The sequence below is a fragment of the Rousettus aegyptiacus genome, unplaced genomic scaffold (assembly GCF_014176215.1).
Source record: "Rousettus aegyptiacus isolate mRouAeg1 unplaced genomic scaffold, mRouAeg1.p scaffold_m13_p_12, whole genome shotgun sequence".
In the NCBI taxonomy this organism is placed as follows: Eukaryota; Metazoa; Chordata; class Mammalia; order Chiroptera; family Pteropodidae; genus Rousettus; species Rousettus aegyptiacus.
The window spans coordinates 49,269,419-49,285,410 of NW_023416287.1; the positions used below are offsets into that span (position 1 = coordinate 49,269,419).

General features: G+C 38.0%; 1 protein-coding gene across 7 annotated transcripts in view; it reads right to left on the reverse strand.

Moving 5' to 3' along the window:
* PTPRM (protein tyrosine phosphatase receptor type M) overlaps positions 1-15,992 on the reverse strand; it is a 691,775-nt gene that overhangs the window by 62,822 nt on the left and 612,961 nt on the right. For all 7 annotated transcript variants that reach the window (XM_016120972.2, XM_036229038.1, XM_016120973.2 and 4 more), the window contains one exon: positions 14,911-14,947. In XM_016120972.2, the coding sequence (XP_015976458.1) occupies positions 14,911-14,947 (37 nt within the window). The remainder of the gene's footprint in view (positions 1-14,910; positions 14,948-15,992) is intronic.

Below are 15,992 nucleotides of genomic sequence, written 5' to 3' on the forward strand. Positions count from 1 at the left end.
TTTTGACATGAGTCATATCAACAATTTTAGGAATTGAAAAAACAACTAGATGAGCAGAATGAGTTATTTGGCAAGGAGACTGAAACCCTCAAAAAGAACAGAATAGATCTTCTGGAGATAAAAAAAAAAACACTGCAAGAGTTGAAAAATGAAATAGCAAGCTTTGGAAATAGATTCGGCCAAATGGAAGAGAGGATCAGTGATATTGAAGACAGAAATCTAGAAATAAATCAGAAGGAAGAAGAGAGAAACTGAAGAATTAAAAATAATGAAAGAGAAATTCAAGAACTAGCTGACACCATCAGGAGAGGAAACATAAGAATCATGGGCATTATCGAAGGTGAGGAAAAGAAGCAGGGATCAGAAAGCATTTTCAGACAAATATTTGACGAGAATTTCCCAAATCTAAGGAATGAGCTGGAGCTTAGCATTCAAGAAGTCAACAGAACAGCTAATTATCTCAACTCAAAAAGGCCTTCACCAAGACACATTGTGTTAAAATTATAAAAAATCAACGACGAAGACAAAATTCTGAGGATAGCCAGAGAGAAGAAAATGGTAACTTATAAAGGAAAACTCATGAGATCATTGTCAGACTTCTCAGCACAAACATTACAAGCCAGAAAGAAGTGGAATCACATATTCAAACTATTAAGTGAAAGGAACTACCAGTCTAGAATAACGTATCCAACTAAGCTCTCCTTTAGGTATGAAGGAGAAATAAAGACCTTTCCAGACATACGAAATTGAGAGAATTCTCCAGTAGAAGGCCTGCACTACAGGACGTACTGAAAGGGGTCATCTCACCTAAAACGAAATGACAAAAAAAAAAAAAAAAAATAGTAGTAAGGTGACTATCAGGCAAATAGAAGCAGAGGAGTGCAACCCTTACTAAGAACAGGGTATTATAAGCTTAAACATTAAGAAGAGAATTGCAGTAGCAAGATAATAATGAATGCTCAGCATACATAGGAACAAACTGAGACAACAATGATTGAAAAAGGGAGGATTCAAAAATCCAAATTCACTAAGGGGAATGGAGATACGGCACGTGCAGAAGGAAATGGACGACTATATATACCTGACTATTCTTTACATATTTGTAATGGTAATCACACACCAAAGATTCCGAACTGAAGTATATAACATAAAAGAAAGACCAGGGAGAAAACTTACAAAATCCAACCAAAATAAAGAAAACAGAAACACAAGGACAAGGAAGCAATAGAATTGCCGAGCTACCAGAAAGCAAAAGATATAATGGCTATAAGAAGACTTCATATTTCAATAATCACCCTAAATATAAATGGACTGAACTCACCAATAAAAAGGCACAGAGTTGCAGAATGGATCAGAAAACAAAACCCAACCATATGCTGCCTCCAGGAGACACATCTCAGCTCCAAAGACAAATAGAAACTCAAAGCGAAAGGGTGGAAAATGATATTTCAAGCAAAGGACATTCAGAGAAAAGTGAGAATAGCAGTACTAATATCAGATGAAACAGACTTCAAAATAAAAAAGGTAAAGAAAGATACTGAGGGACACTTCATAATGATAAAGGGAATCATGCACCAAGAAGACATAACACTTAAGCTCCCAATCAAGGAGCCCCGAAATATGTAAAGCAATTACTAACAGAACTAAAGAGAGAAACAGACCAGAACACTATCATAGTAGGGGACCTAAATACACCACTGTTGGATATGGACAGATCATCCAAACAGAAAATCAATAAGGAAACAACATCCTTAAAATGATATATTAGACCAACTAGACATAATTGACATTTACAGAGCCTTCCATCTCAAAACAGCTGCTTATATATTCTTCTCTAGTGCACATGGAACATTCTCAAGAATTGACCACATACTGAGACACAGAGAAAACCTCAACAAATATAAGAGGGTTTAAATCATACCATCCATATTCTCATAATGCTTTGAAACTAAAGATCAATTGTAAAAAGAAAGCAGGAAAAAGCATAAATTCAAGGAGATTAAACAATATGCTACTGAAGAATAACTTGGTCAGAGAAGAAATAAAGAGATCAAGAGATACATAGAAGCAAATAATAATGATATTGCAACATATCAAAACTTTTGGGACATGGCAAAAGCAGTCATAAGAAGAAAGTTTATATCATTACAAGTCTATCTCCAAAATCAAGAACAAGCCCAAATAAACAATCTAACACTTCATCATAAAATACTAGAAAAGGAAGAATAAATGAGCTCTAAAGTCAGCAGAAGAAAAGAAATAATCAAAATTAGAGTACAAATAAATGAAATTGAAAACAAAACAAAACAAAAATAGAAAAAATAAATTCAACAAAGAGCTGGTTCTTTGAAAAGATTAATAAAATTGAAAACCCTCTGGCTAGACTCACTAAAGAAAAAAGAGAAAGGACACAAATAAACAAAATCAGGGGTGAAAGAGAGAAAATTATGACTGACGTCGCAGAAATACAAAGGGTCATACAAGAATACTATGAAAAAGTATATAATGCCAAATTTATTAACCTAGAAGAAATGGACCAGTTATTAGAAAAATCTAAATAGACTGATCAACAGTATGAAAATTGAAGCAATCATCAAAAACTTACCAAAAAGTAAGAGTTCAGGACCAGAAGGCTTCATTAGTGAATTCTACCAAACATTTAAAGAAGATTTAATACTTATTGTCCTCAAACTCTTCCAAAAAATTGAAGAGGAGGCAATATTTTCCAACTCATTTTATGAGGCCAATATTACTCTGATACCAAAACCTGGTAAGGATAACACACACACACAAAACTACACACTGATATCTCTCATGAACACCTATGCAAAAATCCTAAATAAGATACTAGTGAACCGAATACAGCAACATATTAAAAATATTATACACCATGATCAAATGGGCTTCATCCCAGAGGCACAGGGAGGGTTCGACATATGCAAATCGAACAATGTGATATACCACATAAACAAATTAAAAAATAAGCATCACATGATCATATTAATAGATGCAGAAATAGCCTTCAACAAGATACAGCATCCATTTATGTTCAAAGCACTTAACAAAATTGGTATAGAAGGAAAGTACCTTAACATAATAAAGGCCATATATGACAAACCTTCAGTCAACATTATACTTAATAGTGAAAAACTATAAACTTTCCCTCTAAGATCAGGAACAAGGCACGGCTGTCCACTATCATTACTGTTATTCAATATAACATTGCAGGTCCTAGTGAGTGCAATCAGGCAAGAGAAAAATATAAAAGGAATCCAAACAGGAAATGAAGAAGTCAAATTGTCACTATTTGTGGATAACATGATTCTCTATATAGAAAACCCTAAATAGAAGTGGATTAAGATTGGTTTGATTGTGTTGCTAGAAAATCTGTTTTTGAAATTTGTTAATAAATTATTGGTGAAAATCCTTAATATCTTTTTTCCTCTCCACTGTGTGAGGCTTTGGGAGTGGATCAGGGTGGGAGTCACTTAAAACCATGTACGTAAAGCCACGGGCACGATTACTCACTAGTGTAGTGTATACATTTTATTGTCTGCATGTAAATATTTCACTGGGTATCTATTTTTTAAAGAACATAACCAAGATACTGTTATATTACTTTAAAAAATAATGTTTAAAACCATTGTATCACATCGATTATTTACTCTGTGGTCCTTTTCCCAAGGCAACATGCGGTGCTTTGGGGACCCCTGCATTTCTTGAGAACACACTGTTTGAACCCATTCCAGAAGTGGTTGGAAAAACTCCTTTCAGTTCAGCCCCACTCTGTCTACTACCTCCTTGGTGCAGAGCATAACTGGCCACTTTTAGGCATCTGGCAAATCTCTAGCCAAGCAGAAGATGGTGCCTGCCTAACCAGCCCTACCCAACACGGATAGGTTGCATAAGTAGGCCAAGAGCACACATTTTTCCCTTTATTCCCCTGTTTCTCTGTCATTATTATTCACTTTCTCAGAAGATCGTTTCTCAGCCCTATTTTGTTCTCCAGTGGTTTCCCAGCCTTCCGAGGCTACTCTCTAAAACATCCTTGTGCAGTTGTTATCTCACAAATTGGTTTGAACTATGCCTGTTCAGAAAGAAACTGTCCGGTCTTCGGAATTAAGCTGTTTTCACTTCCATGTAATCCAAGTTTAAATGTGCATCAAGGAAGCCTTCAGACAAGCCAGGGCTAGTGTCCTTTGCTGCTATCAGAGCTGTTCATTTTCTGCAAGACTTCAAAAACCGAAGGGAAATTTGTTTCTCCCACTTTATGACATAGTTTATTGTCTTTCTAACCCATGTTTGTTTTTTGTTTAAAAGTTTATAACAATGATGATAATCTTTGTACTTTGGAGAAGGATAAAAGATGCTGGCGAAAGCATAAGTGGTTCCCTTTGATACATCCTTCTGGAGGAAGCATTAACATGTATAGAATGTACTAGCTTTTTTGAAAACTACATGTATACACTATGCTAGGGCTAAAACCTGAACTGCCTAAATGCTATTGAGAGCTGTATCTTTTGGAATCCATATAATGATAATAAGAATTATACCTAATAGTTATTGAGAGGGTACTTGTAGAGCTGGTACCTGAGCCCAGCCAGTCTAACTCTAGAGTTTATACTCTACCACTCAGCTTTATTGCTTTTTGGAGGGAAAAGGTCTTGTCCTGGTTACTACATAAAACATGTTTGCATTTGGAAGGAATTTTAGGGCCATGTTTCAAAGATTTGATTGTGACCATGTCGCATAAGCAGAGGAATATCTGTAGATAAAACCAGGAACAGGGTGACTCCTAGCAGGACTTGAAACTGTAATGTTGCAAAGTATTTCTGGAATCACCATGTACCTAAAAGCACCATTAGATTTTGTTCTTTTTGGATTATATTCAGTCCTCCTCTAGAATCATGCCTCTTTAGCAGTTAATAAGCATTTCCAGTTTTAAGTGGTGAATGGGAATGCAAAGGCTGTTATTGTTCTTGACACAGAAAGCAGAATAATAAAGGCAGACAAATCAGGTTCGAGTGACAAGGGTAAGATTAGGCCTCTAAAGGCCTAATCTTGTATAGAAAAGAATGAAAGAGTTGGTAGGCAGTGTGTAGCAACAATCTGCTCTGCGATGTGGAGATAGAGACACCGCTACTGGAGGGACCTTCGGTCCTTGATTCCTGGGACAGGTTATACAGTAACACTGTGCGAAGACTGGGAAGAGGTGCATGAGAAAGTGTTTGCAGCCTCGGAAGGAAGGAACATGACAGATGTTCACACCACAAGGGCCGCCTGCTGGCTGAATCACAGAGCATTCATTAGGCCTGTCTCCATAGAGAACTCTCATATGCTCATCCTGAGTACTTGTTCATGCTGTAAAGAGGGGAACAGAGAGAAGGCAATCAAGGAGGAAAAAAAGAATGGCAGCCTTCAGAATGGAGGGGTTTGGTGACCCAAAGGATCTGGCTGCCTTCTGTCGAAAAGGAAAGTGAAGGAAAAAGCCTATATTCACATGCTTTAGGGGCCACTCCCAGAGAAATAAAAACTTTCATTAGTCTCTTTCTTCCTTAATTAAGCTTTTCTCAGTATACAAGTGGGATCACTTTTATTTGAGAAAAAAGAGAATAAATCTAATAAATGAATAAAACAGAGATAAGTTGACTCCCTAGACAAAGCTCAGTGCTGGCAACCTCGAATTGTCAATGGCAGTGTGGGGCGATGCCTCGGGAAATCTCCAGAAGCATTCTTCTGAGTGAGAAGATAAGAATGGAAGTAACTTGGCAATGGCCAGAACTTCCTAAATTCTTTGCTGCCTTGACAAACTTGTCTGAAACTGCGTCTGCGTGTGATAGAGGAACCTGATCAAGAGTCCTGAAGAGTGGGTATGCATCAGGTCTCACATTTTCACCTGCTAAATGGGGGTGGGGGAGAGGAATAGCCCAAAGTAGTTCCCAAATCTGGTGTTGTAGGAAAATCACAAATTAGTAATGGTTGTTGCTATAGTCACCAATACTATATAATTCCTGGGGTCCCTGCTGTATTCCAAACCTTGTACTGAGCCTGTCACTTGGTAGGTGCACAGATATGTTGTTCAGTTTTGGATGAATGAGGCCCTTGCTTTGCAAGGGTCTATGGTGCTGGAGGCCTAAGGAAGCCAGTACCAGGGAAACTACTTGGGTATTTAACTAAAGCTCTATCTTTTCAAAGGGCTGAACTTGGAAGAAAGATGTGATCTTATACCTTTTCCTATCGAACAAAAGGCCCCTTAGGAGACCAAAAACACATAACAATTCTCCTAAATTGAACATTGCATACACTGTATGAAAATATGAATGTTTGTCCACACATTTTGCAAATGCTTTTGCATATAACTCATGTGACCTTATATGGATGAAGTTCACATAAATAAATTTGTGCTTTAAGTTTCAACTGTTTCAATTACAAAATGGGGAGATGGACTTAAAGGTTTTTAAAGTTTGTATCGGCTAAAAAGATTTTTATAATTTTCTACTTCAAATGAGGAACATCTCTAAATTACTCTTAAAGATTTAAAAAAGCATTTGTTTTAAGCTGCTCTAAAATTGGGTGCCTGCTAAACATCAAGACATCATTTGTCTTCAAATTATTGTGTACTAAAATAGGTTCCATTACTCGATGGATATGTTCCTGCTATGGCATCTATAACAACACGGGTGGATGTTACCTAATGTGATTTATTTTTGGTTTTATCTTTTAATTTGCAACCTGTCTTCAAACATTCTCACTACTAATGAGCAAGTTTTTAAGAGCTTGGAGATGAGGGATGCCGATGGACCTGACCTTTTAGCAAATTGGCCAGTATCTTTTAAAATTAATCTGGTAAAGAGAAACTATTGTTTCAAAAGAAGTTTGTGGATAAGCCGTTAATTTCAATTGTTCATTTTCCCTTGGAAACTAGGGATGAATAGTAAAATGTGGACGGGCCCTGCATGGAGAACTTGACGCTGCTATTTGGAATAAATAGTTAGACCTCATAAGGTAGCTGTTAGCCTGTATATAAATCACACTTCCTCTTGGCCTCCCTATTTAAATTTAGGAACTAGAGAATACTCCACTTTACTGGGCAGTACTTTTAAACCAGTCTCAAATAGAATCTAGAAAGTGAATCCAAACATAATCTGCCACCCCTGACAATGTGGGGACAGCTTAGCTGGGAAAAGCAATGTCAGCTAACACAGAACTTGTACTTGAGGTGCAAGCTCCACTGATGCTTGGAGGGGAAAAACAAAAGTTGTTTACTGAAGGCTTAGCTTTTGATTTAAATGTTTTTTTTTTCTATCAATTCTGCTGAGAAATAATTTCAAGTGTTCATTTCCATCTGGAGGCCAGAATGTAGGAGACAAAAGCTTCTTTATAGAGTGCAGAGAACTGCATAGACGCTTTGACAAGTCTCAGCTACAAAAAATGAGCTGCCAAGGAAAGTTGTGTCCTGTTCTAAGCACTGTTATTTACTGTTTCAGAGTCCTGATGGGGAATTTTGAGCTAATAAAATATAAACCATATTTATCTTTCTGAAAATTCCTATTAAGAATGTTCTTGCCACACAGAGTATGTGGAAGAAATGTAGAAGAAAAACAGATGAACAGCAAACAGAAGAAAGGCATCTCAGTGAAGTTTCCAACTCTTGTGTGGTCGTTGGGGATCTGGAGATATTTCTGTAATAAACTGTCATTCTCCACATTTTTATTATTTTCATATAAAAGTTTGCTCCTAGCTCTAAGTCTCCAGAAGAAATCTTTTTAGATTTCTCTTTTCCAAATTATCATCAAATTATAATTATGAACAAATAAAACTGATTATATATGGTGTATATGGAAAGAGGGGGGATACACACAAACAGGTCAGTGAAGAGATAAGCGAATCAGTTTAACAAGATGGGCCGCCTCCAAAAACAGTGCCTTCATTTAATGGCATGTCTGAAAGAGTGTCAGCAAGAATAGGAGTTGATCGGCCTTGAACCTAGAAAAGAAGCTGTCACAGGTGCTGGAGATAATGACCCTCAAATTTTCCAAGTAACTAGAGGCTTTGTTGGTTCACATGAGATAGATATCCTTTTTGCCTAGTTGGAACATATTACTCACTCACTCACTCACTCACTCACTCGCTCACTCACTTTTGTATTCTCATTAAGCATCTACTTCTGGCCAGATCTCTACCAGGCAGTGGGGAGGTACTTATTGAATCAGTGAATGAACTCTGTGGTTCTTCTTCTGGTGTCTGGTCATGAGGCAACCTTCTGCTGAGACATCTTTCTATTTAGCTGAGCTGTGACACAGAACGTCCTTGCCAGGCTGAGGGAGGTTCTGTCTGATGGACAGTGACATTTCTCATTGTAAATAACTACCTGGTATCTGGCTTTATATATCAGTTCCTGTGGTCTATGCCAGCGTGACTTGGTGTCCTGAAACATGACACTGAATATCTGAAGTCTCGGTATAAAAGACGTTGTAACTTTAATTCTACATTGTTAAAGTCCACACATTTTACTCTTCTTAAGTAGGTGTCAAGGCACCTACTTCATTATTTCTTTTGTCTGAATTCTGCTAACTTGACAGGGCTGGGTACTGGGTTGGAGTTCTGAGCTTAGCCTTGATCTAGCCATGTAGGGTCTCTTTTTGTCACCATCAGCATTATCTCTGTGCAGCATCCTTGTGGAGCCCTCAACTAGCAGGTCTCCAAGTGGATGCCCGGAATGCCTGCATGGGAACAGGGAGACTCCAGATGCTCAGTGTCATTTTTGAGGACATCTAAGACCATTTTAATCAAGAGGTATTTTCAGATATGACTGTATTATAGCAAATTTTTCTTTTTTTGAGAAGCACTGTAACTTTTGATTTTGAGGGGTATGCTTCATAAAGCCCATGTAAGAGGCAGCAGGAAAGAGCTCTTGACAATGGAAAAAGCACAAGCCCTGAGCCTCTTCACAAGGTGAGAATAAAATGTTAGCATGCATTACTAGGCACTTGGAAAAGCACACAGAGCCCTCGCCTGCACACTATAGGCACTCAGCTACATGTTAGTCCTGTTTCAACCTCAGCTTTTCCTCATGGGTCTCAATTCTTCTATTTATGAAATGAAATAAGTAATAGTAAAATGGCTGGAGGATAGAAAATACATTAAATTGCTTATAGCATAAAGCCCAGTATGTAAAAGGTACTTAAAACTTATTGAAAAAACAGGCAAATAAAAATGCTGAGTTTCAGAAAGAAAAGTATTAAATGAACCCAAACTACTAACATAGAGAGAAAATGTACTTATCGCTTTTTATTACATGAGAAAACACACTTAAAAATCAACAGTTTTTGACACTATATTTAATATTAGAAGATGTATTTTAGTCATATGCAACTTGAATCATTGAATAAAATAAAGCCTATAAACTGCTCCACTGCCATTATTGTTGTCTGAATTATTTATTTCTACCCCAAATTTTTCCGTGGTTACTACCTGCTACCTTTGTTTTCTGTTTTCTCTCCAGGATAATTCCACACTAATTAATCTTCATAAAGCACTGTTTTTGCCACTATGTGGCTTAGAAACACCCTTTCTCTCTCCCTGCCTTTCCACCTTTCAGTAAATAACACTCCTATTCAAAGCCGTTTAACAAGTGTCTTACTTTACCTCTCAGTCCTTTGTTCTTAGCCTCTCTAACTCAGGGATTTTTTTTATCTAGATTGCATAGATTTTCAGGTTGGATTTTATTAAGTCCATGAATGCTTAAATGTCTATGTAAAACTGTGTGTACACATGAATTTTTCCTGAGAGAAGATCCATTTCAGCAAGTAACCAAGAAGTGCCACAGCACAGAGGTGACGAACCTTCCCACCTAGTGTCGGGTCTCCCTCACACCTTCACATGGGGGAGCCGTGCTCCTCCCTAATCAGGGCTGTCCTCCCATTGGCCCATCCTCTGACAATGGAACCCTTCCTTCGAGGCTGGCTGAAGACCCGCCTCCCACACAAACCCCACCGACACCTCTGCCCTTTCTCCGGCTCCTAGAAATCCTGGCCAAGTGCTGAGGAACCACCACATGGCTATCATGTGCCCTCTAGATTTCACGATGCACGTCTGCTCCCCTTGAAGGAGTTACAGGCAAGTTCCTCTGGCAGGCTTCTCTGATATTTCTGTGTGTTCCCAGCCTATAGATGAGCTTAGATGTGAGGAAAAGGTGCTGGGCAGTGCTGGAAAGGCCATGTTCCCCGCGGGCTTACAGCATCTCCTTCTACAACTACCTTGCACCATCTTTCCTGAGCTCTCTAAAGTGGGACTCTTGAAGTCAGTTTTAAAAATGAAACTAAACCATAATAAAAAGAACACTTCTCTAGGGCCCCTTCGTTTGCACACCATGTGGCTGACAGGTGTTCTCTCAAATCATTTTGGAGAAGCGGTTCTAAATGTGTTCTAAATGTGGGCCTCCAGCTCAAGGCCCACATGGACTCTGTGGGGTATCTTTTCATTGTGAAACATAATTAGTTCCGAGCAATCCTACCCACCTGCACACTCATCTGCACCTTACTGTGAACCCCGATTTTGATATCCCAACTCTGCCCTGGCCCTGAGTGCAGACATGCAGTAACAGACATGACTTCCTCTCCTTTGATCCCTGGTGCGCCAAATCATAAATCCTGAATGTTACAATTGCATTAATGGCTGGTCAGACATGTGATGAAGTGAATACTGGGTCATCAATGTATTAGCTGCCAGATGGAAAACAATTAAGCAGAGGGGAGATAGGAAGAACATACTAAAAAACCCACAGATCTGGCTTAAATGTAGTCTCTTCAATTTGCAGAAATATCATTTTCATCAAAGGTCAAATTCAGTTACTGGTAGAAAAATCAATAAAGTCGAGGGAGGGGAGTGACCAAATAGATAAATTCATGACATGTCTGCTGTATTGAAGGAACTCGGTGAAAATCTATGTATTTCAAACTCCTGGGAATAAATCTGGTTGCCAGTAAATTGGACCATTCACATAGTTTCATGGGTTTCTGCTGTGAAAAGATTTTAAAGAATTATATTAGTGAAATATAGAGGGGAAAAAAGAGTGAGGAGAGATTTAAAAACCGCCTTTTGTCTGTTAGTCTTTACCACACATTATATTGGACTCAGAATCAGGTGTTTGCGTTTTTGATTTTAATAAAAGTGATCCATGAGCATGTTCTACCTGTCCATGACAATTACTGCAGATGATCAGAAATCTTTGTTACTGGCAATCTGAGGCCATCAGTTACACTGTACTTGTGGATAGTACAGGCATGCCTTGTCTTATTGTGCTTTGCAGATATTGTGATTTTTTACAAATTGAAGGTTTGTGGCAACCTTACATTGAGCAAGCTTATTGGCACCATTTTTCTAACAGTGTTTGCTCACTTTGTGTCTCTGTGTCATATTTTGGTAATTCTTGCAATATTCTAAATTTTTTCATCATTATTATATTTGTTATGGTGATCTGTGATCAGTGATCTTGATGTTATTACTGTAATTGTTTTGGAGTGCCATTACCATCATCATCCTCATCCTCATCATCATCATCATCATCATTATATATTAACATTATATATTATGTATTATTACATATTATTATTATTAGAAATGGAGCCTGAAGATGTGACTAAATTGCTACAATCTCATGATAAAACTGTAATAAATGAGGAGTTTCTTCTTATGGATGAGGAAAGAAAATGGTTTCTTGAGATAGAATCTACTCCTGGTGAAGATGCTGTGAAGATTGTTGAAATGACATTAAATAATTTAGAATATGATATAAACTTAGTTGATAAAGCAGCAGGTTTTGAGAGGATTGACTCAATTTTGGAAGGTGTTCTACTGTGGGTAAAATGCTATCAAACAGCACACATGCTACAGAGAAATAATTGTGAAGGAAGAATCAATCGATGGGCAAAGTTCACTGTTGTCTCATTTTAAGAAATTGCCACAGCCACCCCTACCTTCAGCAACCAACACTCTGATCTGCCAGCAGCCTTCAGCATTGAGGCAAGTCTCACTGTCAGCAAAAAGATTATGACTCACTGAAGGTTCAGGTGATGAGTAGCATTTATTTTTTTTTTTAGCAATAAAGGTATTTTTAAAACATGTACCTTGTGTTTTAGATATAATGCCATTGCACGCTTATAGTGTAAACATAACTTTTATGTGTATTGGAGAACCAAAAAACTCTTGTGACTTGCTCTATTGTGATATTCACTTTATTGCAGTAGTCTGGAATCAAATGTGCAATATATCAGAAGTTTGCCTATACTAGAAAGAGATTCTAATTTTTTCTTCTGAACATTATAGTCTTAAGGTATTACTCTAAACATGATATGTACTGTCTTGACTAAATGTTGGATTAAAAATACTTACTCATTTCTTCCCCCTCCTTCTGTACCAACAACAGAGAAACTGTCAGTTTTCAAAGTCCAGTCTGGAGCCTACCCTGAGCTGGGAAAGGCCCGATGCTCTGGTAAACAGGGCACTATACAGAGCCCTTCTTCACTGAGGGCACGTGGGTGGGCTATTACAAAGTGATTACATTTCTATTTCTTCGCTGCCAGCAAATATATTTGTTCATTAACACTGAATAGGTAGATTGCTGATAAATAGGACTACTGAGCAATTAAGTATCCTTCAAATGAATTCTTAAGGGACCAGAAAGTGACTTTTCCAATGGCATTTTTTTTTTCTTCAAAGAATCATCTGCCTCAGGGAGAGATGGGCAGAAAGAATGAACCAAGGGAAGTTAGGTGAGGGGCCATACACAGGACTTTGTGGTTTTCAACTTCTATGTTTGGCTGGCTATTTAGCAGCATTAATCTAGGGTTCTCAATTTTGAAAATTCAAGTAAAACTTGCCTTTATGTTCATACTACCTATGAAAACATGAGTTGCTAATCAATAACCCAGTGGTATTTTGTATATTTTGTGATCAAATTACCACATAATTTTATAAAAACTAATTTAAATTATGGTCAAATTTTTAAAATCAGATCTGTTATGACTCTTACTCTTGAATATTCTGAAAGCCATCAGTATGGATGTAAAAGAACCAACAAAGGGTTTCTCTAAAGGCATCGGTTAACTCAATTTGGAGGCAGCCAGGTACAGGAGAAGGTGCCCTCAGGGGTTCTGGGCACATGTCCTTGTTCTGTTTTAGATGTAAGAACTTTTCTCAGGCGCCTGCTTTCTGAAAACCTTAGAAACTCCTATGAAAGGGCTTGCTTTGTGCCAGGTTCCAACTGGGCACTCTGTATGCACGTTTCTTCTGATTAGCAAAGAAACTCTGATAGGAGCCATTACTGACTTTGTTTCAGAAGAAACACACCTGCAGGTCAAGCAGGTCACCCAGACCCTGGTGTAGAGTCTAACTGGTGATGTGAGACTGTGGACTCCGCGTGGTTCTAGCTGCGGCTACCAGGATGAGGAGGATGAGGCTCCACAGGGGCTCTATTTTAGCCATGCTTAGAGCTTTTCCTCCTTAGAGCTCTGCTGTGCAGCACTACCAGTAGGGGATAGCTAAATTCAGCTATTTACATCAATATAAAACTTTAAAATCAGGTCCTCATTCACAGTACACACTTTCTGACTATCAGTAGCCACATGTGAGTAGTGGCTACCATACTGGACAGCACAGATACAGACGATATCTACCTTTACAGGGAGTTCTACTGGATAGTGCTGCTCTAAGTGCTGGAATTCTGCTCTCTGGCTACAACCGTCTCTTCTATCCTATCACTCTCTAACTGAAGCTGGGCTCAATCTTTTTGCCCTATCCCTTTCCTTGCGGTCCATTGGACACCTCCGAATCCCTGCCATGAAGCCTAGCCTTTCTAATCACAATTTTCTTGGCATCCTTGACTCCCTTGCTTCTTGGCTTTCTGTGTACAACTCCCTGATGATCTTTAACCACTAGAAGATCACATTCTTTTGATTTCCTTGGTCCTGTTTTGGGATATGACACATTACTGGAAAGGATGATAAAATAATAAAATGGACACAATGGATGCTCTTCAATTCTAAGTGTGTCCCTTCTGCTTCTTAGCACTTCTTCAGTCCATCTTATATTGACTCGCTAACTCATTCCTGACAATGCCTTGTTCCCGAAAACCTAAGATCTCTCATGATCCTCATTTTCCAGAGATGACGTGCTTCATAGCTGGTGGGGAAGATGATCTAAAAACCAGGCCATGAACTTCCTTGACATGTTCCTATAGCTTTCTTTTGGTTTTCCTTTAGCCATGGTGATCCACCATCTTCTTTCTGCCCAGTGCATATTTCTTGCTTTCATGTCTCTGATCATGATGTCTCCATCATATAGTAGTTCTCTTCCTAATTTCACCTCTGCCACAAAGCTTTTTTTGGATCATTATGTCTTTCCTTGACATTTAGTTCCCTAACATTAGTTTCTCTAAACTTCCCCCCCCCCCACGCAAGTTTTTAATTGGTATCACATGAATTGATATATAGGGCATCTTGCATCTTCCCCACTAAACTACAACCAGTGTGAGGAGTACTTGCTGGATTCATCTGGTATCCCCAGTGGCAACTGGCACAGATCTTTGTATAGAGTATATTCAATACACATTTATTTAATGAATATCTGTATACACGTTTTGTTTTGTTTTTTTTGTAAATGCCAGATTAATTCCTAAAGTAGATCATGTTTAACTCAATAATAAATTGATGAATACAATTCTTCTAATGATCTCAACATGAAGTTCTCACTAAACCATTACATTACCAAGACTTCTGATTGGAAAACAGCATGCATGTATTGATGACTGGCAATAAATGGTGTGACAGAAGTGTGCAAATATCTTTCAGAGAGAGGGTGAAGCAGGTACGAAATGATAGAGAATGGGCAAACAAACTAAAATAAACTTACCTTGGGTAGCAATATAATGATTGGGTCGATGATAGCCCTAAAAATAAATGAGAAAGAATATTTGAAAAACTTAAAATCAATACTCAGCCCAGAAGTCACAAGCTAAGTTTGCCAAAATGAATGCACTTAAAATACCAACAGCTTCATCACTTGAAAGTAATGTATCATACCGAGTGCAACTGAGTTCCTCTTAATAAGCATAGATGCATCAAATATAATAGTTCTGATGCAGAGGGTGGGGGCGAGTAACTGAATTATACCCTGGCTGTGAGATGATGGATGAGCAACAAACATTAACAACGTATGGATTCTATAAAATAACATGGCCACAACTCTTAATAGAGTGCAAACAGGCTGGGAATGTACAACAGAATTTCATTTGTGTTTGGGGTATTATTGGCAAGGTGCCAGGCTTTAACACATATTCTGTTATATTGGTATAGGCAGTTATATCAATAGTAATACTAAACATCATTCTTAAACACTGCTCATACCATGACATGATGTTGTAGCAGGGCCTAAGAATGCTTCTTTCTTTTATTATAACCCTATAAAAGGGGGAAAGATGAAAATTGAGACCACAGAAAGAAGGAAAGAACACTGTAGAATCAATATCTGGGAAACATAAAGGCAACTTATGGAAAACTACACACAAGTGACATTTAATATCACCATGGACCTTAATACTTTCCATTTCTGTCTCCTGACATGACTCACAACACTATGCCAAGAGCCACATTGGAAACACAATTAAAAAACTTAAAGAGGAAATTCAGATTTTTCAGACAACTTAAATACATATCTGTTAGATTATTTTTTGCTCTCAAAACCAAGTTGACAATAACGAACAACAAAGGCAACTGACCTAAGTCTCAAACATAGAATCATGGCAGATTAAATAAGATTATTTAGATGAGCACTCATTTCTTGCTAGATAATAAGCTCTAAAAGATAAGGCCCTGGTCTGGCTAATTCTCTCTACGTGTCAGTCCTAGAAAGATGCTAGAACTCATTTGTTAAACTGCAATAATCCACACAGTCTCTGAAAGACCTATGTTGCTAAAATACAATGGTCCTTTCTC